General features: G+C 39.3%; 1 protein-coding gene and 1 long non-coding RNA gene across 13 annotated transcripts in view; one reads left to right on the top strand and one right to left on the bottom strand.

The window, feature by feature from the left end:
- BIRC6 (baculoviral IAP repeat containing 6) overlaps positions 1-27,889 on the top strand; it is a 262,265-nt gene that overhangs the window by 11,412 nt on the left and 222,964 nt on the right. For all 12 annotated transcript variants that reach the window (XR_004428401.1, XM_033176091.1, XM_033176090.1 and 9 more), the window contains exons 2-5: positions 8,974-9,155; positions 11,544-11,681; positions 20,526-20,719; positions 24,455-24,566. Coding sequence is in view for 11 of the 12 variants with exons in the window: in XM_033176091.1 (XP_033031982.1) it covers positions 8,974-9,155; positions 11,544-11,681; positions 20,526-20,719; positions 24,455-24,566 (626 nt within the window). In the remaining variant the exon portion in view is untranslated. The remainder of the gene's footprint in view (positions 1-8,973; positions 9,156-11,543; positions 11,682-20,525; positions 20,720-24,454; positions 24,567-27,889) is intronic.
- On the bottom strand, positions 734-27,593 carry LOC117062496. Its single transcript, XR_004428402.1, has 3 exons — positions 27,558-27,593; positions 15,241-15,244; positions 734-851 (listed from the first exon to the last, which is right to left on the bottom strand). It is a non-coding gene; the product is annotated as an uncharacterized LOC117062496 (long non-coding RNA).

The raw sequence follows: 27,889 nt of genomic DNA, 5'->3' as shown, positions 1-27,889 counted from the left end.
AAAAGTAATTATCATCAAGTTTGAGTATGTTAAATCAGGGATGTGTCTTAGAGGAGGTAAATACTATGCTTACTCTTTAGAGGAAATGAATTTTTGAGTGGGAAAGATGGGAATGTCTTCTTCAAGATTTATTGCGGGCACCAGGAATTTAAATCTAAATTTGTTTATGTACTTTGATTTATGAAGTAGGAGAGACAGGAAGACTGGGAGATGGCACAGGGCAGTGGTTCTCAACTTTTGTTGTTCATGTAGGATTATCAGGGGAGCTTTTAAGAAAATACCTTGCTTGGGCCCCAGTATTCTGACTTAAGTGGCCTGGAGTGCAGCCCAGGCATACTGTTTTTTTTTTTTTTCCTTCTTCTTCGAACTATGCCAGCTGGTTCTAATGTGCAGTTAGGTTTAGAAGTTCAAACTCCCTGGCCAGGCATGATGGCTCATGCCTATAATCCCAACACTTTGGGAGGCCAAGGTAGATGGATCTCAAGGTCGGGAGTTCGAGACCAGCCTAGCCAGCATGGTGAACCCCCCCCCCATCTTTACTAAAAATACAAAAAATTAGCCAGGTGTGGTAGTGCGCCCCTGTAATCCCAGCTACTCAGGAGGCTGAGGCAGAAGAATCGCTGGAACCCAGGCGGCAGAGGTTGCAGTGAGCGGAGATCACACCATTGCACTCCAGCCTGGGTAACATAGTGAGAGACTGTCCCCCACACCAAAAAATGAAAATAAAAATAAAAATAAAAAAATAAAAAAACAGGAGTTCAAACTCCCTAGACTTTAGAGAAGTTTATTTGGTGTGTTTGGGATAAATGAGAGCTTCCTCTCCCCCCGCCCCCTTTTGAAATGGAGTCTCACTCTGTCTCCCAGGCTGGAGTGCAGTGGTGTGATCTCGGCTCACTTCAACCTCTGCCTCCTGGGTTCAAGTGATTCTCCTTCATCAGCCTGCCTAGCATCTGGGATTACAGGTGTGTACCACCATGCCTAGCTAATTTTAGTACTTTTAATAGAGACAAGGTTTCATGACCATGTTGGCCAGGCTGGTCTGGAACATCTGACCTCAAGTGACCTGCCCTCCTTGGCCCCCCAAAGTGCTGGGATTACAGGCGTGAGCCACCGTGTCATTATGGCATTAATTACCTCTTGACATACTATAGTAAGTAATGCCATAAGGTAAATTAGAGCTGATATAAGGATGGTGATATATTAAATTTGTGCTTTTAGGTGCTCTTGGGAAGGCCTCTTTGAGGTGGTGTCTGAGTAAAGATCTGCATGATGCAAGATAGCATCAGTGCGGATATCCAAGGGACATTTCTGTTTGTTATATAATAGACAAAAACAGCTAGATAGATTTTCATATTTGGATGGAATTCGAGTTGGGCTAACAAAATGTAGGCTCTGTGAGGAGTGATGAAGATGTCTGTGACTACCATTCAGGAGATATCTGGCATCTATATTAAAACAGAAAACAGTAATTTCAAATATGAGCTCTAAATAGAAATTCACAAGGGCACATGTTCCAAACTGTAGGATTATTATATTGATTAGTAGCTGAGTTGCTTCTCACATTGGCACCTTTGTGCAGCAGTAGCAATTGATTTTTCTTTCTTTTTTTTTTTTTTTTTTTTGAGATGGAGTCTGGCTCTGTCACTCAGGCTGGAGTGCAGTAGTGTGATCTTGGCTCGCTACAGTCTCCATCTCCCGGGTTCAAGCAATTCTTCTGCTTCAGCCTCCCGAGTAGCTGGGACTACGGGCACCTGCTACCACGCTCGGCTAATTTTTGTGTTTTTAGTAGAGACAGGGTTTCACCTTATTGGCCAGGCTGGTCTCGAACTCCTGACCTCAAGTGATCCGCCCACCTCAGCTTCCCAAAGTGCTGGGATTACAGGCATGAGCCACCTCGTCAGGCGCCATTGATTTACAGATGGTTAAGGGTTCTCTTGCGCAACATCCGTTGGGAAGTTAGTCTTCAAATTTTACTTAACTATAGCCAGTTTAGCCAGATTGCACACCTGTAGTCCTAGCTACTTGGGAGACTGAGGTGAGAAGATTGCTTGAGACCAGGAGTTCGAGATTATCCTGGGCAACATAGTGAGACCCTCTCTCTTACAAAAAAAAAAAAAAATATATATATATATATATATAGAGAGAGAGAGAGAGAGAGAGAGAGAGATGTAGAGAGAGTGTGTGCGTGCATGCACATGCTCCAGGTCAGCATCCTAAAGGAATAATATAACTTATGTGTCCCAAGACGTTGAGAGATTTAACTATGATAAATCGAACAATGTATATGAAAAAACCCCACAGCAAGTATCTTACAGGGAGTAGTAGGTCTTTAGAGATTGAGCCTTATCTATGATAAATTTTTTGTGGTGATTATGTTTTCAAAACAAATGATATCAGATACTAAAGATTATAGCAAAATAAGAGTGGTCTGATGACACTTTTGGTTAATGTGAATGAAGAGAATCATAACTTGGAACTCTTAATTCCAGTAATTTTGTATCTTTTGGTGAACCTCTTCTGTGCTTAAGTAGATGTTGGTTTTCTTGCCTGAAACAACACTGTCCTTGCATTGTGTTTTATCATTTGTTATCGTTTCTTCATGGTGGAGCCACTGACCTTTCCCAAACTTGTTTTGCAGCGAGTTCTGCTTTACAGGAAGACTCATTTTGGCTTTTAATACTATAGTGTTACTAACATTTTTTCTCTTATTAAATGATTTCATTTTTGGTTAATTATCTATCAAAAGCTTTGTGAGAACCTTACATTAATTTTGTATCTTTTTAAAAAATTTAAAAATTCTTGTGGGTACATAGTAGGTATATATATTTTTGGGTTACAGGAGATGTTCTGATACAGGCTTATATCTTCTTTATTGACTTTGAATGATCTTTGCATATAGTACATTTTAATAGGCTATTTTAAGCATTGAAGTCTGATGAGATCTCAGTGGAAATGGAGTTTTACAGTGTGTTGTCAGTTTGAAAAGATAATGTATTTCTTGTAACATTTTTGCAAGGTTTTTAGGGTTGTACACTATTTCTTAAAGTATTAGAATTGGTAATTGAAAAAATTTCTTTCCTTCGAAATTTTCAATTTTACCATCCTGGGCAACATGGCAAAACCCTGTCTCTACAAAAAATACAGAAATTAGCCGGGCGTGGTGTCACACACCTGTAGTCCCAGCTACTTGGGAGGCTGAGGTGGAAGGATTGCTTGAGCCTGGGAGGCAGAAGTTGCAGTGAACCGAGATCGCACCATTGTACTCCAGCCGGGCGACAGAGTGAGACCCTGTCTCAAAAAAAAAAAAAAAGGAATTTTCAATTTTAAAAGTGATATACCATATAGGATGTCAGATAGACTAAGGGAAAAACAAGCACGTGTAATTTCATTACCTAGAGATGGGCATTGTTAACATTTTGGTATTTCTTTTTACTTTCTTCTATTTTGTTGTTTTTTTTTGGGGGGACAGAGTCTCTCTCTGTTGCCCAGGCTAGAGTGCAGTGGTGCAGTCACGGCTCACTGCAACCTCTGCCTTCTGGGTTCAAGCGATTCTCCTGCCTCAGCCTCCCAAGCAGCTGGGACTACAGGTTCATGCTGCCATGCCCGGCTAATTTTTTGTATTTTGGTAGAGACAAAATACAGGGGTTTCACCGTGTTGCGCAGGCTGGTCTCAAACTCCTGAGCTCAGTCAATCCGCCCGCCTCGGCCTCACAAAGTGCTGGGATTACAGGCATGAGCAAACGTGCCTGGCCTCTTCTATTGTTTAATATATTTTTATAGAATTTAGATCGTAGTGATGTGTTATGAACTACCCCCACCTTAGTTAATAGCATAGTTAATAGGCTGTTGCCCCATGTGTTTATTGTGTTTTTTTTTTTTTTTTTTTTTTTTGAGACAGAGTCTCACTCTTCCGCCCAGGCTGGAGTTCAGTGGCACGATATTGGCTCACTGCAACCTCCACCTCCTGGGTTCCAGTGATTCTCCTGCCTCAGCCTCCCAAGTAGCTGGGATTACAGGTGTCTGCCACCACGCCCAGCTAATTTTTGTATTTTTAGTAGAGTCAGGGTTTCACCAGGTTGGTCAGGCTGGTCTCAAACTCCTGACCTCAAGTGATTCACACGTCTTGGCCTCCTAAAGTGCTGGGATTACAAGTGTGAAGCCATTGCGCCTCGGCGTGTTTATTCTTTTACAGTATCATTTTAAAATTTTTATTTTTTATAGACTATAAAGTAAAATTGCCTATTTTTTTGTGTACTAGTAATACAGCTACACACACATGCATAGGTTGAAGTAAACCACCATGACAATCAGGATACAGACCAGTTTCAACACCTGAAAAAAATTCCCTGTGGTATCCCTTTATAGTCGCATCTTCCCTGTACCACTAATCTTTTGGGACCACTGATCTGTTCTCCATACTGTGGAGTTTTGTGTTTTCTACATTGTTACTGAAATGTAATCATTCAGTATGTAACCTGTTGATACTAGCTACTTGCACTTAGCGTAATGCCCTTGAGGTTCTCTCAAGTTTTTGCATGTATTAGTAGTTCATTCCTTTTTTATTACTGAATAGTATTCCATTGTATTGATGTATAATTATTTGTTCTGCCAGTCACTCTTCGAAGTAAGTTTGGGGCTGCGTGTGGTGGCTTGTTAATTCTGTAATCCCAGCACTTAGGGAGGCCGAGGTGGGCATATCACTTGAGACCAGGTTGGGCAACATGGCAAAACCCTGTATCTACAAAAAATACAAAAAATTAGCCAGACATGGTGGTGTGCACCTGTGGTCCCAGCTACTTGGGAGGCTAAGATGGGGTGATTACCTGAGTGGTGAGCAGTGATTTCGCTACCATACTTCAGCCTGAGTGACACAGTGAGACCTTGTCTCAAAAAAAAGACAAAGACAAAGAAAAAAACATTTGGGGTGTTTTCAGTGTGTGATGATTATAAATAGAGCGACTATAAACTTCTGAGTACAGATTTTTGTGTGAACATTAGCTTTTATGTCTTCAGGGTAAATACACAGAAGTAGGATTACAGGGCCGTTTGGTAAGTGTGTATTTAACTTTTTAAGAAACTGTCAAAGCAGCGTGGCTGTACCATTTGTATTTCCTTTAGAAATGTATGAGAGTTCCAGTTGTTCTGCATCCTTGCCAGAACTTCATACTATCTTCATATTGTTAAGATATCTGTACTGCCCCAAACAATTTGCAGACTCATTGCAGTTCCTATCAAAATCCCAACAACTTTTTTTCTATTTGTGGAAAAAAAAAAAAAACTGTTCTAAAATTCATATAGAATCTCAGGGGACCCTAAATAGTTCAACATAATCTTGACCAAGAACGGAAGATTAACACTTTCTGATTTCAAAATTTAGTACGGAGCTACAGTAATCAAAATAGTAAGGTACGAGCATAAAGACAGACATATAGACTGATGGAATAGAGAGCCTAGAAATAAACTATTGCATATATGGTCAAATGATTTTCAACAAGGAGGCCAAGACCGTTCATTGGGGGAAACGACAGTCTTTTCAACAAATGATGCTGGAAAGACTGAATACTCACATGCAAAAGGTATGAAGTTGAACTTTAACACCATATACAAAATACAACAGAGAATAAGTGTTGGTAAGGATGTGGAGAAATTGGAACTCTTGTGCACTGCTGGTGGGAATATAAAATGGTGCAGCCATTATGGGAAATGGTGGAGTTTCCTCAGAAAATTAAGGAAAAAATAGAATTACCATATGACCGCTGTTCTGTTTCTGGGTATGTACCTCAAAGAATTGAAAGCAGGGAATCAAGGAGATATTTGTACGCCAGTGTTCATAGCAGCACTCTTCGAAATAGCCAAAAGGCCAAAGCAACCTAAGTGCCTGTCCGTTGATAGTTGAATGGATAAAAGGAAGGAAATTCTGACATAGGCTCTAATGTAGAGGAACCTTCAGGACATTATGCTAAGGGAAATAAGCCAGTCACAAAAGGAAAAATACTATGTGATTCCTTCCATTCATGTGAGATACTTTGAGTAGTCAAATTCATGAAGACAGAAAGTAGCAAAGTGGTTGCCAGGCTCTGGGGAGAGGGGATAAAAGTCAGTTACTGTTTAAAGGGTACAGAGTTTCAGTTTTGCAGGATGAAAGGTCTTCTGAGATGGATGGTAATGATGGATAAACAACAGCATGAATATACTTAATACCACTCAACCGTACACTTAAATGATAAAATGGTAAATTTTATGTGTATTTTACCACAATTTAAAAAACTACATAATTAAAAAAATCCAGTGGCCATGTTTATATAGTCATATCTCTTGGCTCTACTTTGTTCCATTGAGCTATATGTCTGTCCTTTGCAAGTACCACACTTTCTTGTGGTACTGCCTTTTCAAATACATTTCAGTCAGTTTATTTATATGGCACAATCATAGCTCACTGTAGCCTTGAACTCCTGGGCTCAAGTGATCTCCCACCTCAGTGTCTGAGTATCTGAAACTACAGGTGTGTGCCCCTATGCCTGGCTAAATTTTTTAAATTTTAAGATAGAGACGAGGTCTCACTTAGGCTGGTCTCAAACTCCTGGCCCAAGCGATCCTTCTGCATAAGCCTCCCGAAGTGTTGTATTATGGGTGTGAGCTGTCATGCTGACCCCACCTGGGATTTTGATTGAAATTCCATTAAATCTGTAGATCCATTTGGGAAGTGTTGACGTTTTTACCAGATTGACTTGTTCAGTCCATGAACATGGTATTATTTAGGCTTTTGATTTGTGTAGTCAGCCTTTTATACTTTTCAGCATACATATACACAGAAGGTGTATATGTATGTTTTAGAGCTATTGTAAACTGGTATTTTAAAAAATAAATTTCGATTTTAGGTTAATTTGTGCTGGTATAGAAAAGTATGATTGATTTTTATCTACATGGGTAATCATATTTCTGTAAAAAGGGACAGTTTTATTTCTTTTTGATTTGTTTGCCTTTTATATCCTCATTTTTTATTGCAGTGACTAGATCTTTTAGTATAGTATTGAATAGGAATGGTAAGAGCATACATCCTTGTTTTCTTCCTGATCTGTATGGGAAAGTATTCAGTCTTTTACCATTAAGTATGTTGACATGCCAGGCACAGTGGTGTGCTCCTGTAGTCCTGGCCACTCAGGAGGATTGCTTGAGCCCCAGGCATTTGAGTCGCCCTGGGCAATGTAGCGAGATCCTGTCTCTTAAACAAAACAAAACAAAACAAAAAAAACCAAAAAATTCCTGACCTCGTGATCCGCCCACCTCGGCCTCCCAAAGTGCTGGGATTACAGGCGTGAGCCACCGTGCCGGGCCGAAAAAGCTGAATTGCTTGATATGTATGTACCATAGACTGAGGTCTCCAGCTGTGGTTACGTGCCATTTCAGACACAGGATTCATTTTGTAAACAGATGATATGTATTTACAGTATTGATAAGTGCCATATAGTGCCGTAAATGTATTTTCTCTCTTTCTTTTTTTTTTTTTTTTTTTGCAATTCAGCTTTTTCTTGTAATCATATGACTTGTCTCTGCCTTTTGGGAACACTTCCAGCATCACTAGTGGCACCTCGTATGGGTCTCATAGTGTTATTCAGGGTTTATGGTATTACACTAAACCCAATGAAAATACATGAGAATAAGGAGAGATCACTTTTTACTGCGATTACCAATTAACAATTGAGAGATGAACTGCTCACCTGGATATGATTAGGGTCACATGGTGGATACTCGTAATACTTGAACTCACTGCAATAGGAACAAAATTATCACAGTTTTATAATGTATGCTACAGTTAATTTTATGTAGTTATGATTTAATACTGTATTTTTTACATTTGTTTACGTTTTTCTTGACTGGTGCCATATACTATTCGTGTAAGTTTTGATAATTTTAACTTTATAGTAGATTTATGTATATTTTATGTCAGTGAATGATAAAATAGACTAATATCTACATATATTTTATGCATCACTGACATACTATTTTCTTAATTTTTTAGATATTTCTAGGCTACGTGTTTTGTCTGCATGTTTTTTAAATTGTCACAAATCAATATATTGAAAAAAATTTATATTATGAGTGGTCTCATGGTGTTCAAACTTGTATGGTTCGAGGGTTAGCTGGGTTTTCTTCTTGTGCATACCCGTAATAAAGTTTAATTTAAAATGTAGGCATAGTGAGAGATTAACAACTAATAATAAAATAGGACAATTATAATATAATAGAAGTTATGTGAATGTGGTCTCTCTCAGAATATCTTATTGTACTATACCTACTTTTGGACCTTTGAGAATATCTTATGTACTGTACTTACCTGTTTTTGGACTTCTATTGACTGGGTAACTGAAACTGCACAAAGTGAAACTGCAGATAAGGAGGGGCACTACTGTATCTAATAACTGTCCATGCTGTCTTTATGCTTATTGAGTTTTGTAAAAAATGACATCCAATAATTCATTTTTAAAAGTTTTGTTTTGAACACTTTAATTTTGCACTTACAGAAAGATTGCGAGAATAGTATGTTACAAAGAACTTCCCTATATACCCTTTACCCAGCTCTACTAGTTTTAAACATTTTACTACATTTGCTGATTATTCCCTTATATGTATATATATACACATACATATTTTTATTCTCCTTGAGAGTTGGTTGCATTTATCTTGCTCATTTTCCCTATACTGTTTCTGTGTTTATTTCTCAGAACAATGATGTTCTTTTATAATAGCATTTGGTTGTCAGATTTTGATAGTTTCACATTGATACTTTTATTTAATTTATGGTACATACTTGAATTTAATCCAGTTGGCCCAATGATGTTCTTCAGAGAAGTTTTTTCCAGTTTAAGATCCAATTCAGGATAATATATTGTGTTTAGTCGCTATGTAAACATTTATTTTTAATAGACCATTGGCCTGAAACTCTTAAGTGTTGAATTTTTGTTCTTTTAACAGCTAAACCAGGTGGACAGGTGAAATGTCAGTATATTTCTGCTGTGGATAAAGTTATATTTGTGGATGATTATGCAGTAGGATGTAGGAAGGACCTTAATGGAATCTTGTTGTTAGACACTGCTCTGCAAACTCCAGTTTCAAAGCAGGATGATGTGGTTCAGCTTGAATTACCCGTTACAGAGGTAAGTTGAAATAAGTATCAATGAGGTCCTCTACTTAAGGTAATATTAGACGTATTAGATGTTAAATGAAATTACGTCAAACTTTAAGGACGTTATTGTATGTATTGCTATAAAAACAGAATTTAATTATTGGCCACAACTTCATTTAAATATTAATACTCACCTTTTCTCTGTATAATTAATTCTTGTTGAAATGGTGTTTTTAGGTGTGAATGGTGCATCAGCACAGGTTAAACAGCTGTAACAGAGACCCAAAAAAACAATGGCTTAAACAGGATAGCTTGTTTCCATTAACAGTCTGGGGCTAAATGTATGGCCAGCATTGCCAACCTCAGCATTTGGGTTAGCTTGGAAGTTTTAAGACAGCTGCTCTAGGTCTCATTATTTCCCAGTCACAGGGAAAGAGAGGGCAGGAGGCTAGAGGAGAGCACTGTGGCATCTCACTCTTCCCTCCTTCCTTTTCCCTGTCCCTTAACCCCCTGCCCCCTCTCCTACTCATTTGTTCTTGTTCTCTTTCTGCCTTTCACAACTCAAATACTCTCATATAACCTCATGTTTACCCCATTAGACAGAATTTAGTCACATGGCCACACCAAGCTGAGAGGGAGACTGGGGAAAAAGGTGGTTCTTTCCTTTTTGTTTTAAATATTTTAAAATGAGAGAGGAGTACACACTGGTAAACACCAGTATCTTTTTTTTTTTTCTTTGAGACAGAGTCTTGCTCTGTCACCCAGGCTAGAGTACAGTGGCTCGACCTTGGCTCACTGCAACCTTCATATCCCGGGTTCAAGTAATTCTCTTGCCTCAGCCTCCCTAGTAGCTGGGATTACAGGCATGCGCCACCACACCCAGCTAATTTTTGTATTTTTAGTAGAGACGGGTTTCACCTTATTGGCCAGACTGGTCTTGAATTCCTCACTGCAATTGATCCGCCTGCCTTGGCCTCCCAAAGTGCTGGGATTACAGGCGTGAGCCACCACGCCCGGCCACACAACCAGTAATTTTTGCTATGCATCATGTCTTTCAATAACTTGAGTTTTAAGTTTTAGCCCTATATACTTTTCTGTAGTGTTAAATTTTCTTAATTTTTAAGTCTAGCCCAACTTAAATTCTTTTTGTGTGGGTTCATATCCTGCAGTTTGAAAGTACATTTTTCACAATTACCAGATTTTGCATCACCTTAAATAGAACATAAAAGGTTATGTTGTGTTCTCTAATAAAGTGATATATTATTTCTGTGTTCATGCTAAGTTATTATGAAAGTTATAAGAAAAGTATGTCCAATAAAGTATATCCACTTAGATTTTACATTTAGTGTCATATAACATAGTCTATTATATGTTAATATTGAAAGCATGTTGCTGGAAGTTTGAGTTCTACAAACAGAGAAGCTATCTTTTTCTCATCAGAGTATTTGGGTCTGGAGGCATGTCTAAAATCTTTGGATAGATAATTAATTAGTTCTACTTGATTTGAACAGGTAGAAACTTTGAAAAACCATTTGAAAAAATTGAACATTTTTTCCTCCTAATTTAAGGAATGTAAACCAGCTGATATCAAGATATAAAATCAGCAGCGAAAAACACTATCAAACTATGTTCAGGTTTAACAAAGAATTAAAGAATTACAATAAAATACTTGAACACTTATTAACTCTCAAGTCAGTGTTTTTCCTACTACAGTGAAATGCTAAGTGTTTAACTTATATCCCTTCCTCCACCCTGTCTGCTGTTACATCTACTGTTTTTTTTTTTTTTTTTTACTTTCCTCACAGCTGTAACTGTTGTTAGGATAATATTGTTTGTAGATCTTCCAGCATTCCAGGCTTCCTTTACTGCATCATATTAGTTTGTCACTGTCTTCCCTAAAGTATGGGGTCTTGGGTTTGATTTGCTCAGTGTAGATATACTCTTTACCTTATATTAACATATATCTTTATTACAGAAGTTCATATTGAATATGTGGATAACAACGCAAAGGGTTTTTTCATATTACTTGCTGACTTAGTGTGCTCTATTATGACTTTGTATAACTTGAGTATTTAAAGCTCATTGGAGGACTTTAAGTTTGTCTCTTCAGATTTTTTCCTGTATTATTTTTGCTTATGGTTTCAGCTTGTCCATTTTTCTATCTTGATTTAGTTTATAATAACTACTTTGTATTTAAACTTCACCATGTAGTACTGCTGCACTGAATACATTGCTTTATCTCATTTAATTTTATAACAGCCTTTTAAATTATTGTTTAATTAGATTTGTTAAAAGGTAAGTTTAGTATAGTACCTATCATAATCATTGCATATTAAATTATCTGAGGATCTAAATTTAATTTTTTGTTGTTCTTGTGTTGAATTTTCTGTTTTTTTTATTTTTATTTTTTATTTTTTAGGCACAGCAGCTCTTATCAGCATGTTTAGAAAAGGTAGATATTTCTAGTACGGAGGGTTATGATTTGTTCATCACACAGCTCAAAGATGGTTTAAAAAATACATCTCATGAGACTGCAGCAAACCACAAAGTTGCCAAGGTAAGAAGTTAATAGACTGCCTCTTTTGGGGTTATATTACAGTGGACACCTCCATTCTTTTGCTGTTTCCTCTCCTTTTGGAAATGTTCTAATTCTAGGTTTTTCTTTTAAAAAGCAAAATGTGCTTATAATTCATCTTAAAGTAGAAACTGGCCGGGCATGGTGGCTTACGCCTGTAATCCCAGCACTTTGGGAGGCCGAGGTGGGCACATCACCTGAGGTCAGGAGTTTTGAGATCAGCCTTGCCAACATGATGAAACCCCGTCTCTACTAAAAATACTAAAATTAGCCAGGCGTGGTGGCAGGCACCTGTAATCCCAGCTACTTGGAGGCTGAGGTATGAGAATCACTTGAACCCGGGAGGCTGAGGTTGCAGTGAGCCGAGATTGCAGAGATTGCGCCACTGCACTCCAGCGGGGGGGGATAGAGTGAGACTCTTTTGCCAAAAAAAAAAAAAAAAAAAGTTGAAACTTTGAAACTTAATAATCGAAGCTTAGTTTCAGTTTGTGGGGACTATTTTGCTTATTGTGTTTTCTGATGCTTCCTTAAATCTTCCTTAGTGCCTGATAGACCTGGATTGGTCAAGAGGCTGATGAAAGAAGCTTCCTTGTTAGGTTGTGAGCTTGGATGCTTGGATAAGAATGGACTCTGTCTTTGGAAATTGAGCCATTTTGTGCTTTCTCTGAAATTTTTTGGCATACTGGGATGTATATGAGAGAGGGTGCTTTCAATTAAATCCTTGGATACATTTTTATTAATTTCCTCCATATTTTTCTTTTAAGACCTTTTCTAAGTTATACTACATATAAAACTTCCATATTGAAGGGTGTAAGGTAGAAGGTAAAAGCCATTTTCCTATAAGTAACTTGGGCATTTACAAAGATTCTTCTCAAGTACAGTTGTAACTATACTAAAATATATTAATATTGTGTTGTGATATACCTTGCTTTTTTTCTTTTATTTTTTCTTTTTCTTTTTTTTTTTTTGAGATGGAGTCTCGCTCTGTCGCCCAGGCTGGAGTGCAGTGGCCGGCAGTGGCCCGATCTCAGCTCACTGCAAGCTCCGCCTCCCAGGTTCACGCCATTCTCCTGCCTCAGCCTCCCGAGTAGCTGGGACTACAGGCGCCTGCCACCTTGCCCGGCTAGTTGTTTTTTTTTTTTTTTTTTTGTATTTTTTTAGTAGAAACAGGGTTTCACCATGTTAGCCAAGATGGTCTCGATCTCCTGACCTCGAGATCCGCCCGTCTCGGCCTCCCAAAGTGCTGGGATTACAGGCGTGAGCCACCGCGCCCGGCCTATTTTTTCTTTGAGACAGGGTTTCACTCTTGTTTCCCAGGCTGCAGTGCAATGGCACCATCTCGATTCACTGCAACCTCTGCTTCCCGGGTTCAAGTGATTCTCCTGCCTCAGCCTCCTGAGTAACTAGGATTACAGGTGTGTGCTACCACGCCAGGCTAATTTTGTATTTTTCAGCAGAGACGAGTTTCACCATGTTGGTCAGGCAGGTTGCGAACTCCTGACCTCAGGTGATCTGCCCGCCTCGGCCTCCAGAGTGCTGGGATTACTGGCGTGAGCCACTGCACCTGGCTTTTTTTTTTTTTTTTTTTGGTTTTGAGACAGGGTCTGGCTCTGTAACCTAGGCTGGAGTGCTGTGGTGTGATCTCAGTTCACTGCAACCTCCGCCTCGTGGGTGCACGCTATTCTTCCTCAGCCTCCTGAGTAGCTGGGATTACAGGCACACGCTGCCATGCCCGGCTAATTTTTGTATTTTTAGTAGAAGTGGAGTTTCACTACGTTGGCCAGCTTGTCTCGAGCTCCTAACGTCGTGATTCCCCTGCCTCGGCCTCCCAAAGCTCTGGGATTACAGGCATGAGCTACCGAGCCTGGCCATCTGGCTTTTTTTCACTCAAGAATTTATCTTGGATATCTTCTCATACCCTCAGAGATCATCTGTGTTCTTCTTAATATTTGCATTGAGTTTTTTTTTTTGTAGATTTATCATGATTTTATTACACCTTACTTTATTGATGGGACATTTTATTTAGGAAAACAGAAACTGTACTATGAATTTCAACAGAGATAATGTATTATAAGAAATTAACTGGTGTTTGAAAACTGAAAAAGTGAAAAGGAAATCCTGAGATAACAGAGATAACTATAGGAAGCAGTTTTCACCTAGGTCTGGAGGAACAAAGATTAGGGGTTATCAGAACCTAGAAACTTAGAGAATAGGCCCCGTGGATCTGGTACTAGGAACTGCTACCCAGTTGGTAGCTCAGGAGCGTGGACGAGGACCTTGCAAAACTGGGACTCAGATCTCTGAAGAGAGATGCTACTTAACTGTTGGTAGTACCTCTGAGGGAGATCTATGAAACTGGATCTCAGAATGCTAAAACAACCAAACCAAAACAAAATGTTGAAGACTGGAAGAATCAACTACCGCGTCAGGTCCTTTGCTGAAACAGTGCTGACGGCAGTGGCCAGCAAATAAGAAGGAGCAAGTCTTTCTTCTTCATCTTTCTTTCCAGTTTCCTTCCTGTGCTGCTGCTGGGAGAACCTAAAAGCCAGGAAACTGGTTGAAAAGAGGAAATATAGTATGCAGAATCCTAGCCCCAACCTGATAGAGCAGAGAATTAAAGGGTAGATTTGGAACTCAGAGACAACAGTTTAATTAACTGGCACAGTCTACCCTGTTGGCTAATTAGCATCTCCATTCATACTTTATATATTTGAACTTTCATGTAACAAAACTGTTATGCTTTTTAAAAAATTTATTTTTGTTTTTGGAGACAGGATCCTGCTCTGTTGCCCAGGCCGGAGTGCAGTGGCACAGTCTTGGCTCACTGCAACTTCTGCCCCGTGGGTTCAAGCAATTCTTCTGCCCCAGCCTCCTGAGTAACTGGGATTACAGACGCGTGCCACCATGCCTGGCTAATTTTTGCATTTTTAATAGACGTGGGGTTTGACCATGTTGGTCAGGCTGGTCTTGAACTCCTGACCTCGTGGTCAACCCAACTTTGCCTCCCAAAATACTGGGATTACAGGTATGAGCCACCACGCATAGCCTAGTCCTCAGTTTATTTAATTTTTTAATTTAATTTTTTTGTTTGTTTGTTTTTTAGACAGAGTCTCTCTCTGTCACCCAGGCTGGAGTGCAGTGGTGTGATCTCGGCTCACTGCATCCTCTGCCTGCTGGGTTCAGGTGGTTCTCCTGCCTCAGCCTCCTGAGTAGCTGGGATTATAGGCACATGCCACCACACCTGGCTAACTTTTGTATTTTTAGTAGAGATGGGGTTTCACCATATTGGTCAGGCTGGTCTTGAACTCTTGACCTTGTGATCTGCCCACCTTGGCCTCCCAAAGTGGTGGGATTATAGGTGTGAGCCACTGCGCCCGGCCTAGTCCTCAGTTTATAATGGTCAAGAGGATATATTGGTCAAGAGGATGTATAATTGTCAAGAAGATATATAATTTCTTTTTTTTTCTATTACCTGTTTCTTATCAGCTCTATCATCATTCAGCACCTCAGCTGGTCAGGATTCTTTACGTAGTGGAGCAACCCATCTTTACTCTTGAAGAATCTGAATCCTCCGTGGTGCTGTGTTTTTATTTTATTTTATTTTTTGAGATGGAGTCTCACTTTGTCACCCAGGCTGGAATGCAGTGGCATGATCTCAGCTCACTGCAACCTCTGCCTCCTGGTTTCAAGCCATTCTCCTGCCTCAGCCTCCCGAGTAGCTGGGCTTTAGGCGCCCACCACCACACCTGGCTAATTTTTTGTATTTTTAGTAGAGACGGGGTTTCACCATGTTGGCCAGGCTGGTCTCGAACTCCTGACCTCAGGTGATCCACTGCCTCGGCCTCCCAAAGTGCTGGGATTACAGGTGTGAGCCACCAAGCCTGGCTGGTGCTGTATTTTAAGTTATAATCGTTACTTCACCTTTACTATTGAACTTGGAAGTATTAAGGGGCATCCTAGAGAATCTCCTGGGTTCTGCATAAGTTCCCCTTGCCTCTGTTATTTAGCGTCAATCCAGTTTTCCCCTTGTCAGTTCCAGTCATACAAACTAGTAGAATAACGTACTTCTTTGCCTATTTATTCAGTGGCAAGAGGACCTCAAAGTTGCTGGGTAGCAATCTCAACACCAACTTCAATGGAAGTGTTGTTGTACCCCTGCAGGAACATTCCTCCCTTGGGAGTAAGACCTGTAGAGCTGAAAGCTTAAAAAAAAAAAATCTGTGAATGGGTTTGTTAACTATAATAGTGGGCATGCTTAGAGAAACTGTCATACATTTTTGGTTGATTCAGAGCATATGCTTTATCTTGTAAGGTAGAACCCTATAACCTTTCAGCATGTCTCTTGCAGTTAGTGTTGAAAATGAGTCTTTAGTAGACCACTGAGCTTTTCTGCCAGGCCAGCTTCATCAGGATAATGCACAGTAAGATCAGTGGGAAAATTTTTTTTTTTTTTGCTTTGAAATACTTTTCTTGATCAGAAGCAAAGTTTTCTACAATACCATGACATTCTGTCAGTTCACAGGCAATGGACTATATAATATTACAGCAGAAGCCTATGGACAGAACAGGTAAATGCATACCTAGAATATATATTTGTTATGTTGAAGACAAATTGCTGCCTAGTCCATGACTAGGAATCCCGTATAATCAACCTACCATCAGATAGCTGGCTATTCCCCCTGGGAAGTGGCGTGATATTGGCCACCCAACTTTGTTAACTGCTGTTTGACAGATTAGGCAGTCAGCAACAGCTGTAGCCTGGTTAGTATTTGTACAGGGAAGTTTACATTTTTGGGCCTGTGCATAGCCTCCATATCTTTTGCCATAGTAGTTTGCACACAGGTCCGTTGAGCAAGCACTGGAGTGTCCTTGGAGAGAGGCTTACCGTCAGGTATATAATGTGTATAATTTCTTCCATTTCCTCTGAAATGGATGCCTTTTGGTGTGCATTGATATATTTCATAAATATTTTTGCCCTCTGGGAGTTCTATTCATAGACCTTTGTTTTTGACCTCCTTGGTGCTAGTCTTCTAGTCCTGTTTCTTCCAAGTGCCTGACCATCTAGCTAACAAATTAGCAACTCTCCATTAATTAGTGAGGATCTTTACTTCTGGCCAACTAAATCCATACAAGAATACTCACATATACTGACTGAAGTTCTAGCTATTGAGAAGATTTACCGTCACCACTGTCCTTGTGATTGGGGCTGTAATTCTGTAGCCATCCACTTCGGGGTAGTACCAGCATATCATGCAGAACCATCTGTAAATCAGGACCAAGAGTGTTTTCCCCTCATATTATTTCATCATAAGGAGTTCCCCATGAAGCTATTGATGTAGGACAAGGAGGAGACATTATAGTGGGAGTAGATATTGAATTCTGAGCCACTTGTTTCTTCAGTTTTTCCTTTTGGACTTTGTCAAGACGGATCTCTTATAAAACACTTGATGAAGGATACTTGTTGCTTGTGCTCAATATTATGGTTGGTGTGTCAGATAACATCTGGACAGCTCTGAATTCGTAGACATTAGTTTTGTAGATAGATATTAATCTCTATCTGGGACTAGTAAGAAACTAGAAGTTGTTTGTCAAAAGGAGAATGGTCATTTGCATGAGAGAGTATGGCTTTGCTCCAAGATCCTAGTATTCTGCTGTGTGATTGTCCCAGTTAGGTTGCCACAGGCTCCTTACAGCATCATTATTTGCCATGGACTTCTAGTGTCAGTGTCATTGAAAGTGCTCTTAAGGTAAAAGTAGCAGAGCATCTTGCAGTACAGTCTGGTCTTGTTGCAGAGTTTCTTGTTCTGCACCTTACTCAAAATTGGCACCCTTATATATTTCTTGATACTTGGATTAGAGCACACATTGAAGTGTGCTGGATATTGGCTCCCAAATCCAAGTAGGCCCACTAAGTATTGTGGCATTTGTTTCTGTGATTGGTGTTACAAGTTGGAGCAACTTGTCTTTCAGTTTGGAGGGAACTGACCTAACCAGACCTCTGGACCTCTGAAACTTAACCACGGCTACAGAATCTTGAGTTTTTCTGGGGACTCTTGTTCTCTAGTTTGCACCTTACTAAGGCATTTAATTTCCTTGCTGTTTCCTCTTCATCTGGACCAATCAGTGTGCTGTCATGATGTAGTGGACCAGTATGTTGATCTGCAGGATGTTATGATGATCAGGATTTCTAGAACGTGAGATGTGGTCTTAGGGAAAGATTGGGAAGATTTATTATTGTTCCTGCCAGGTGAAAGTGGACTTTTTGGATAGTCCTTAAAACTAAAGATAGAAACATATTGGAAAGAACTGTAACTGCCTACTAGATATCAGGGGATTTGTTGATTTGCTTTAATAAAGATACCTCATCTGGAAAATCAGCTGCAATTGAAGTCACCACCTGATAGTTTACCAGCCACAGTCATTCTTCAAGATCCATTTACAACAGGCCAGTAAAGGGGACAAGGTCATTTGGTTACCTTTGTATCTTTTAAGTCTCTCTCTTTTTCTTTCTTCCCAAGACAGGGTCTTTCTCTCTCACTCAGGCTGGAGTACAGTGGTGTGATTTTGGCTTACTGTAGCCTTGCCCTCCTGGGCTCAAGTGATTTTCCCACCTCAGCCTCCTGAGTAGCTGGGATGACAGGTGCATGCCATTACGCCTGGCTATTTGTTTTTTTAGCAGAGATGAGATCTTGCTGTGTTGACCAGGATGGTCTCAGGCTTTTAGGCTCAAACGAACCTCCATCTGCAGTTCCACAAACTGCTAGGACTGTAGGTATGAAGGCACTATGCCCAGCCTCAAATCTTTCACAGTGGCATTAATCTAAAAAATTTCTTCAGGAATGTAGCATTGCTTTAGTTTATTATCTTTGTAGAGAAGGAAAGTTGTAGGGACTTATACTTGGTGTTTTCTGTATTACTGGTCCACAGAGAAGAGCAGAGAGCTAATTTGGGGATTGTTTTCAGTTGCCTGTTTTATAGTATGCATTCAGGGACTGGGGAAGTAACTATTAGACAATAAGGATTTACAGACCCATAGAACTCTCTGAGACAGCTTTGGGCCAAAACTTTATTAATCGCTTGACCATCCTACGTGCCCTCTTTCGTGGACCACAGTGATGTTTTAGGTCAGTTCAGTGCCACTTTTTTGTAATGCCTGAAAGGTCTTTTCCCCCATGCACAGTCACTGTAGTGAATGCCCATAGGTCTTTTTGAGGGAAGGTTTGGAGTATGATTTACAGTACTGTATATAGTTGGGGTATCATAGGATCCTTTCTCAAGGGGTGTCATCCTCCCTTTAAATAAAAAGCTGTGATCTGTGAACAGATTAATTAGGTCTAGAAGTTTTTATTCTCTCTATCTCTTTGTTTTTTTTTCCTTTTTTTAGCAATTCAAGTCATGTTTTTGGCCACAAGTTTTTCCAGTATTGTATAGATAAATAATAATATACTAGTCTGCCTTGAGTGTACTAAACAAGAGTAGCAATCATTCATGGGTGAACTGGGGACAGGATATAAAGATGAAATTACATTATAGACTTATTTCTCTGGGAGAATAGTACTTAGCATTTTTGTGGTCTAACTTCAGTAATTTTTGTAATATTAAATAATCATGGCTAACATTTATCGAATATTGTTGATGGCGAAGCTGGGCTCAGCATCCAGATGTGTGACTATAAGGCCATGTTTTTAGTTGCTATTGCTGGATTATGGTGACAATAGCAAGAAAAACATGTATTTGCTATGCTGAACTAAATCCTCATATACTCCAGTAATGGTAATTGTCTAAATATATTCTTATGGATGGAGGTATTTGAGTGCCTACTCTGTGCTTGACATTGTGCTGGATGAATAGGAAAAATGACAGATGATTTTAGTTGTCATTAATTTTTGGTGATATATATATATATAAGAACGTGTGTTACTGTCTGGTTCTATATTGTCTTTTCCAGGGTAGTTAGTGGAGGTTTCATTTAAAAAATTAAAAAATTTTCATTGACAAATAATTGTATTTATTTATGGAGTATAATGTGATGTTGTAATATATGTATATATTATAGAAAGATTAAATTAAGCTAATGAACATATCTATCAACTCACCTACTTACCATTTCTTTGTAGTGAGAATGTATACTATTCTTTTAGCAATTTTGAAATTTACAATACATGGGTCAGGGGGCGGTGGCTCATGCCTGTAATCCTAGCACTTTGGGAGGCCGAGGCGGGCAGATCATCAGGTCAGGAGTTCGAGACCAGCCTGACCAACCTGGTGAAACCCCGTCTCTACTAAAAATACAAAAAAATTAGCCGGGCGTGGTGGCACACTCCTGTAATCCCAGCTACTCATGGAGGCTGAGGCAGGAGAATCACTTGAACCCAGGAGCCAGAGGTTGCAGTGAACCGAGATTGCCCCTCACTATTCCATCCTGGAGACAGAGTGAGACTCTGTCTAAAAAAAAAAAGAAAAAAGAAAAAAGAAGTATACAATACATGATTAGTAACTGCATCACCAGATCACTAAAACTAGTTCCTCCTAAGCTTCCCAGAGTGTTGGGATTACAGGCGTGAGCCACTGCACCTGGCCTTTACTGCACATTTTCTTTACCCAATCGCCTATTGATGGATACTTAGATTGGTTCCATATCTCGGCTCTTGTAAGATATTTTATTATTTTTTTTATAACTGCAAGCTTCTGCTTTAAATGATAAACTAATGAAGAAAACTGACTTGAAACTGGTGAGTAGTTCTTTATTTGATAATGGTTAAGTTATGATTTTGGTTAAAACTGTTGAGTACATTTTCCTTTGCTTATACTCCCATTTTCTTTCAGTGGGCCACAGTTACATTTCATCTTCCTCATCATGTGTTGAAGTCCATTGCCAGTGCCATTGTAAATGAACTCAAGAAAATAAATCAAAATGTTGCTGCCTTACCTGTGGCGTCCTCAGTGATGGACAGATTGTCTTACCTCTTACCTAGTGCACGTCCAGAACTCGGAGTGGGGCCAGGCCGTTCTGTAGACAGGTATGAACCTTGCTTACAAAGAAAGGTGGCAGTGAGATAGAATTGATTAGTTTTTGCATTAAACAAGAATAACTGGCCGGGCACGGTGGCTCACGCCTGTAATCCCAGCACTTTGGGAGGCCGAGGCGGGCAGATCACGAGGTCAGGAGATCGAGACCACGGTGAAACCCCGTCTCTACTAAAAATACAAAAAATTAGCCGGGCGCGGTGGCAGGCGCCTGTAGTCCCAGCTACTCAGGAGGCTGAGGCAGGAGAATGGTGTGAACCCGGGAGGCGGAGCTTGCAGTGAGCTGAGATCTGGCCACTGCACTCCAGCATGGGGGACAGAGCGAGACTCCGTCTCAAAAAAAAAAAAAAAGGAATAACTAGAAAATCTGGTTATGATTTTTAAAAATTTCAGAATTTCTAGCCTAATTTTGAAATAAAAAAAATTCAATATGAATTAGAATTTGAAAACCAGATTTAAAGTAAACTACTGCTTGAATTGCTATTTTTAAACACTATATTTTAGTACACTAAAGGTATTTGAAGGGGTTATAAAGCCACGTTTTGAAAATTCCAGTTTAGTATTTGCTTAGTAAATATTTTAGTTAATTTAAAATTATTATAATTATTCAGTGAATAATAACTGTTTTTCCATTGATGACATTTCGTGACCTTTGAGATAAATTTTGCCTAACTTATCATGCCCAAAGGTGAGTATAAGGAAAGTGCTATCATTTTACAATGAAAAAAACAAAAAAGAGTTTAAAAAATAATAGGAATAATTTTGAGTTAACATTTTTTTATGCTGCTTGCACTAGATTTAAACAGTATTACAAAAATCATACCTAAACCATCATTTTCTTTGTTAGAGTTTTTTTGAATGCCTATTTTGTTTAATTAAAAAGCCAGTAACACATTCATTTAAAAACTTAAATGATTTGCTATTTGAAATGGCATTGAGATTCTTACTAAAAGTACCAAGGTTTAGAAATGCAATACTGAAATATAACACCCAGCAATTTTGATTAGATTTTTGTTTGCCTTCTCATTTAGTATTTATTTATTTATTTTTGAGACGGAGTGTCACTCTTGTTGCCCAGGCTGGAGTGTAATGGCGCGATCTCGGTTCACTGAAACCTCCGCCTCCCAGGTTCAAGAGATTCTCCCGCTTCAGCCTCTTGAGTAGCTGGAATTATAAGTGTCCACCACCATGCCCAGCTAATTTTTTTTTTTTTCTTTTTTTTGAGATGGAGTTTCCCTCTTGTTGCCCAGGCTGGAGTGCAATGGCATGATTTCGGCTCACTGCAACCTCTGCCTCCCAAGTTCAAGTGATTCTCCTTCCTCAGCCTCCCTAGTATCTGGGATTATAGGCATGTGCCACCATGCCCCGCTAATTTTGTATTTTTAGTAGAGACAGGGTTTCTCCATGGTCAGGCTGGTCTCGAACTCCCTACCTCAGGTGATCTGTCCGCCTTGGCCTCCCAAAGTTCTGGGATTATAGGCATGAGCCACTGTGCCCGGCCAAATTTTCTTTTTTTTTTTTATGTTTTGAGACAGAGTCTTGCTCTGTCGCCCAGGCTGGAGTACAGTGGGGCTGATCTCGGCTCACTGCAAGCTCCGCCTCCCATGTTCACGCCATTCTCCTGCCTCAGCCTCCCGAGTAGCTGTGACTACAGGCGCCTGCCACCATGCCCAGCTAAGTTTTTGTATTTTTAGTAGAGATAGGGTTTTGCCATGTTAGCCAGGATGGTGTCGATCTCCTGACCTCATGATCTGCCTGCCTTGGCCTCCCAAAGTGCTGGGATTACAGGCATGAGCCACTGCACCTGGCATGCCTGGCTAATTTTTTGTATTTTTAGTAGAGACAGGGTTTCACCATGTTGGCCAGGCTGGTCTCGAACTCCTGACCTCAAGGTGAGCTACCCGTCTTGGCCTCCCGGAGTGCTGGGATTACAGGTATGAGCCACTGTGCCCAGCTGTAGTATTTATATTTTTACATTTCCATTGGATGTGAGTTATAATTTCCTAAGCATCTTTCTGAAGTACATTTATAAATAGTATGTGCTGATGTTACCAAAGGCACTACTGAATGAATTCATTTTAAACTTCTATTATTTTTAGTATGGCTCTTCTAGTTCAGTAGCAATATTTATTAATTTATCTTTTGGTAAACTGATTTTTGCTGAATCACTTGCCATCTTTTTGTTAAGTGATTTTGTTGTTACATATATAACTTTTATTAGTTGTATTAACAATTGGGGAGAATTTTTATATTCTGTGGGAGTAATCTCTTGGGCAAAATGCAGACTATCATTTTTAATCAGATTATCTGGTGATATGTCCTATGGCTGTCATTTAAATATTCTTTGGGGTGTGTCTGAGGTGGGAAAAAAGGAAAAATACGTAATTAGAACAAGTGCTTCTTGTCTGAGATCTATGCCTATTTTGAGATTGTAAAAGAGTCAGCTCTGCAGAGCTATTTTCTTTGCAAACAGTTGCAGTGTTTCTAAAGAAATCAGTGCAAGCTGTGGTAAATGTTCTATTTTAGGAAATGCAGCCATTAGATAGGATATTCAATATTTTTAGAGGTGTTAAAATGTCCCCAAATATTAATTTTGATATAGACTGTGGTGTTTGTTTCATTAAAAATGAATCTAGGAGCCTATGAAGGCTTTGATGAACTTAGGTCTGTGGAAGGTTTGAGTTAGGTCTATTGGATGCTACTGCTGTTTTGTTGGGTAGTATAATGAAATGAGATAGGTCTTCTGTTCTAAGACTGATCCTAAAGACATATATAACGTGAAACTGAGAAAGCTTTTCTAACCCAACAGCTATTTGTTTAAAAACCTGAATACAACTATAAGTGAACCTGAAGTTACTAGCAATTTTATAGAAAATCATGTGCTAATTTAAGGGAAGAATTTAGAAGAGTATTTTCCTGTTCTCTTTGTCATGACCTTTACCACTTTTTCTTTGTTATCAGTTGTAATTTTGTGTTAGGATTGATAAACTTGGCTTATCCTTTCTTAAAATTCTTTTAATTCTTTTAAGATTCTTACTTAAAATCTTTTGGACTCTTCTAAAGTTTACTATGGTCCTTTAAAAAATTACTCTGGGCCGGGTGCAGTGGCTCACGCCTGTAATCTCAGCACTTTGGGAGGCCGAGATGGGTGGATCACGAGGTCAGGAGATCGAGACCATCCTGGCTAACATGGTGAAACCCCGTCTCTACTGAAAAATACAAAAAAAATTAGCCGGGCGTGGTGGCGGGCGCCTGTAGTCCCAGCTACTCGGGAAGCTGAGGCAGGAGAATGGCGTGAACCCGGGAGGCGGAGCTTGCAATGAGCCGAGATTGCGCCACTGCACTCCAACCTGGGCGACAGAGCAAGACTCCGTCTCAAAAAAAAAAAAAAAAAAAAAAAAAATATATATATATATATTACTCTAGTACTTTCTGTTATACTTTGAGTCTTGGTGAGCTGATGTATTTTAATATGAAAACGTATGTAATCTACCCCTAGAATTGTTTATCAGCTGCAGCCACCAATCAGGTTTTCTCGTTCCCTTTCTGTTTAAGGGAAATTACTAAAAATTATCATTTTTAGTTTAAAGTAAAATATTGAACTTGATCATCAGACCATTTGCAGTTTTTGTTGATAACCCAGTAAAATTATTTTCTGCATTGTTAAATAGAAGTTTCACTGTGATTTGATGCCTAACTTGAATTACATAAAGTATGTTTACTTTTAGATCACTGATGTATAGTGAAGCTAACAGACGGGAGACATTTACCTCATGGCCTCATGTAGGCTATAGGTGGGCACAACCAGATCCCATGGCTCAAGCTGGATTTTATCATCAGGTAAAAAAAAGAATGTAGAAAAGTACTTTTCTCAGTATGCCTTTGTAGCCTTCAGCAAAGTTATCGCTTTTGTTTTACTTGTTCAGAAACTTACTTTATGCAACTTGGTTGCATGCTTGCTTGTATGCAAGTATGCTTGTTTGCCCAGACTGGACTGCAGTGCCACAATGTCAGCTCACTGCAACCTCCGTCTGTCAGGTTCAAGTGATTCTTGTGCCTCAGCCTCCTTGAGTAGCTGGGATTACAGGTGTGCACCATCATACCTGGCTAATTTTTGTATTTTTAGTAGAGATGGGGTTTCACCATGTTGCCCAGGCTGGTCTCAAACTCCTGACCTCAGGTGATCTGCCTGCATTGGCCTCCCAAAGTGCTGGGATTACAGGCGTGCCTGGCCAGGAAAAAATTGTTTAAGCAATTAACAACTGAGTATTTTCTTTCAGATTAGATACAACTTTTTTTAAAAGCAATTATTTTTATTTTTTGTTTTTGAGACAGGGTCTCACTCTGTTGCCCAGGCTGGAGTACAGTGGCACTATCACCACTCACTGCAGCCTCCGCCTTCCCAGGCACAGGTAATCCACCCACCACAGCTTCCCTGAGTAGTTGAGACTACAGGTGTGTGCCACTGGGCTGGCTAACTTCTGCACCAACCTAATTTTTTTTTTTTTTTTTTTTGCAGAGACATGATTTCTGGTGTTGCCCAGACTTGTCTCAAGTTCCTGCTCAAGTGATCTACATACCTCATCCTCCCCAAAGTGTTGAGATTATAGGTGTGAGACACTACGCTAGGCCATAATTTTTTAATAAAATCAACAAATAGACAATATTCTTCAGATTGGGTTTTTGACAAGTGTTCTATTTTGATGCATGTTTATTTCCAGTGTTTGACATCTGCATTCATAACACAGTAGTAGATGCTTAGGGTAATGCAATAAAAGAAGTTTGTTTACAGTTTCAAAATTCTCATTTTAGTTGGGGTACAAATTATCCATATACTAGATAATTACAGAAGCAGCATTACAAGTAGTGCATTGCAACTTGAATATCTGTGCATTAAAGAACTGATTAAGTTGCACAGGTAGAGGAAGAATTAGTCAAGAAAAATAGTCATAGTTTTATGTAGGAAAAGAGGAGGGTATAAAGTGTAAGGATTAACACAATACAGAGGCATAAGAATGGGACATTATAAAAAGCTTTGCTGAATTAGAGGGAAGTTAAGAAAAATGATTTTAGCTAGATGTTATTTAATATGTTATTTAATGGGAAACTTAAACTGAGTGGTATAGACTGGCTTATCACTGTTTTACCACTGCTAAAAGAATCTTAAGAAATCTAATACCTATATGTCGGTTTAAATAAAGCATGCTTATTTAACTTTATTTATGTATTTATTTGGGACAGGGTCTTGCTCTGCCACCCAAGGTGGAGTGCAGTGGCGTGATCACTGTAGCCTCAGCCTCCCAGGCCTAAGCAGTTCTCCCACCTCAGCCCCTCAAGTAGCTGGGATTACAGGCATGTTCCACCATGCCCAGCTAATTCTGTTTATTTTTTGTAGAGATGAGATTTCACTATGTTGTCCAGGCTGGTTTCAAACTTCTGGGCTCAGGCAGTTTGCCTGCCTTAACCTTCTAAAGTATTGTGATTACAGGTGTAAGCCACTGCACTTGGCCTAATTTAAGAATTCAAGTACATTTTGAAGTACATTAAAGTAACTGTCATTTAGAATCTGAAGATTGATTATTCCTTTGTTATCTTCAAGTATTCTGAACATTTGAACTAAAATTAAGCCAGAAAACTATATATATATATATATATGAATATTTTATTCAAAATTTGTCAGATTTCCAGTTACAGATAGGTAAGTTTGGAGACTGGCTAATATTAGAATCAGTGAAATTATTTCCCTAAATTAAGGATTGAACATGGACCATTTTTCTAGCAACTTGTCATCTTTCTTTTAATTTGGTGTAATTTTCTAAGAGTCTCTGTTAAGTGATGCCTTGATATTTTTTTTTCTGGTGAGTTATTGTTCATTATATTCTATCTTTGCAGAGAGGTCCAATAATGGGTTTCCTAGAATCCTCTGATTCTAGGAAATGTTAGAAGCTGATTATTTGTAATCTTCTAAAATGTGTAATAAATTTGCATCTATAAAGTAAATGTTCACACATATTCATACTAGTTTTCAGGTATATTTCAGTTCAGGTTTTGAAAATATATATACATACATATATATGTGTGTATATATATATAAATTGTACCTGGCCCTTGGATTGAAATATATATAGCATTTCGTCCCATGTTGTATGAATTAGATTCCATATTATGTGAATTAGATTGACTACTTTGCTTTCCCTTTTTACTTGCCCTTCTTGTATAGTTGTATGGGATTTAGTATTTATTTAATAATTAGCCCATTGGCTGGTGCAGTGGCTCACAGTTGTAATCCCAGCACTTAGGGAGGCCAAGGCAGGAGGATCACTTAAGCCCAGGAATTTGAGACCAGCCTGGATACTTTAGGGAGACCATGTCTCTACAAAAAAAATAACAGAATTAGCTGGGTGTTGTGGAACACTTCTGTAGTTCCAACTGCTTGGGAGGCTGAGGTTGGAGGATCACTTGTGTCCAGGAGTTCAGTTCAGGGCTGTAGTGAGCTATGTTTGTGCCACTGCACTCCAGCCTAAGACTCTGTGTCTTTAAAAGAGACAGTTTTAAAGAGACTCTGTCTCGTTAACAAACAACAAGAGGCCAGGCGCGGTGACTCACATCTGTAATTCCAGCACTTTGGGAGGCTGAGGGGGTTGGATCACAGGGTCAGGAGATTGAGACCATCCTGGCTAACATGGTGAAACCCCGTCTCTACTAAAAATATGAAAAAATTAGCCGGGTTGTGGTGGCGGGCGCTTGTAGTCCCAGCCACTGGGGAGGCTGAGGCAGGAAATCACTTGAACCCGGGGAGGCGGAGCTTGCAGTGAGCTGAGATCACGCCACTGCCCTCCAGCCTGGGTGACAGAGCGAGACTCCGTCTCAAAAACAACAACAACAGCAACCACAACAAATAGTGTGAACCAGCCAGAATCTTTCTTTTATACTTAATAGTTCAGATACTTTATTATAGCAATTAGAAAAGTACTAGATCAGGGATTGCATATATGTGTACCTCTCTTCGATTTAGTGGTCATTTTCTGAATTTTCAAATAATGCAGGCAGTTAATAAATATTTGGAGGTTTCAGTGTATTGTTGGACCTAATATTATAGGCTAATTTTCTCATTTTCAGTATAGAATTTTACTTAAAATTATGAACTTTTAAAAATAACTTTT

Source organism: Trachypithecus francoisi, unplaced genomic scaffold (assembly GCF_009764315.1).
Source record: "Trachypithecus francoisi isolate TF-2019V2 unplaced genomic scaffold, Tfra_2.0 Lachesis_group17, whole genome shotgun sequence".
In the NCBI taxonomy this organism is placed as follows: domain Eukaryota; kingdom Metazoa; phylum Chordata; class Mammalia; order Primates; family Cercopithecidae; genus Trachypithecus; species Trachypithecus francoisi.
This window is presented reverse-complemented; position numbering and strand designations above follow the sequence as displayed.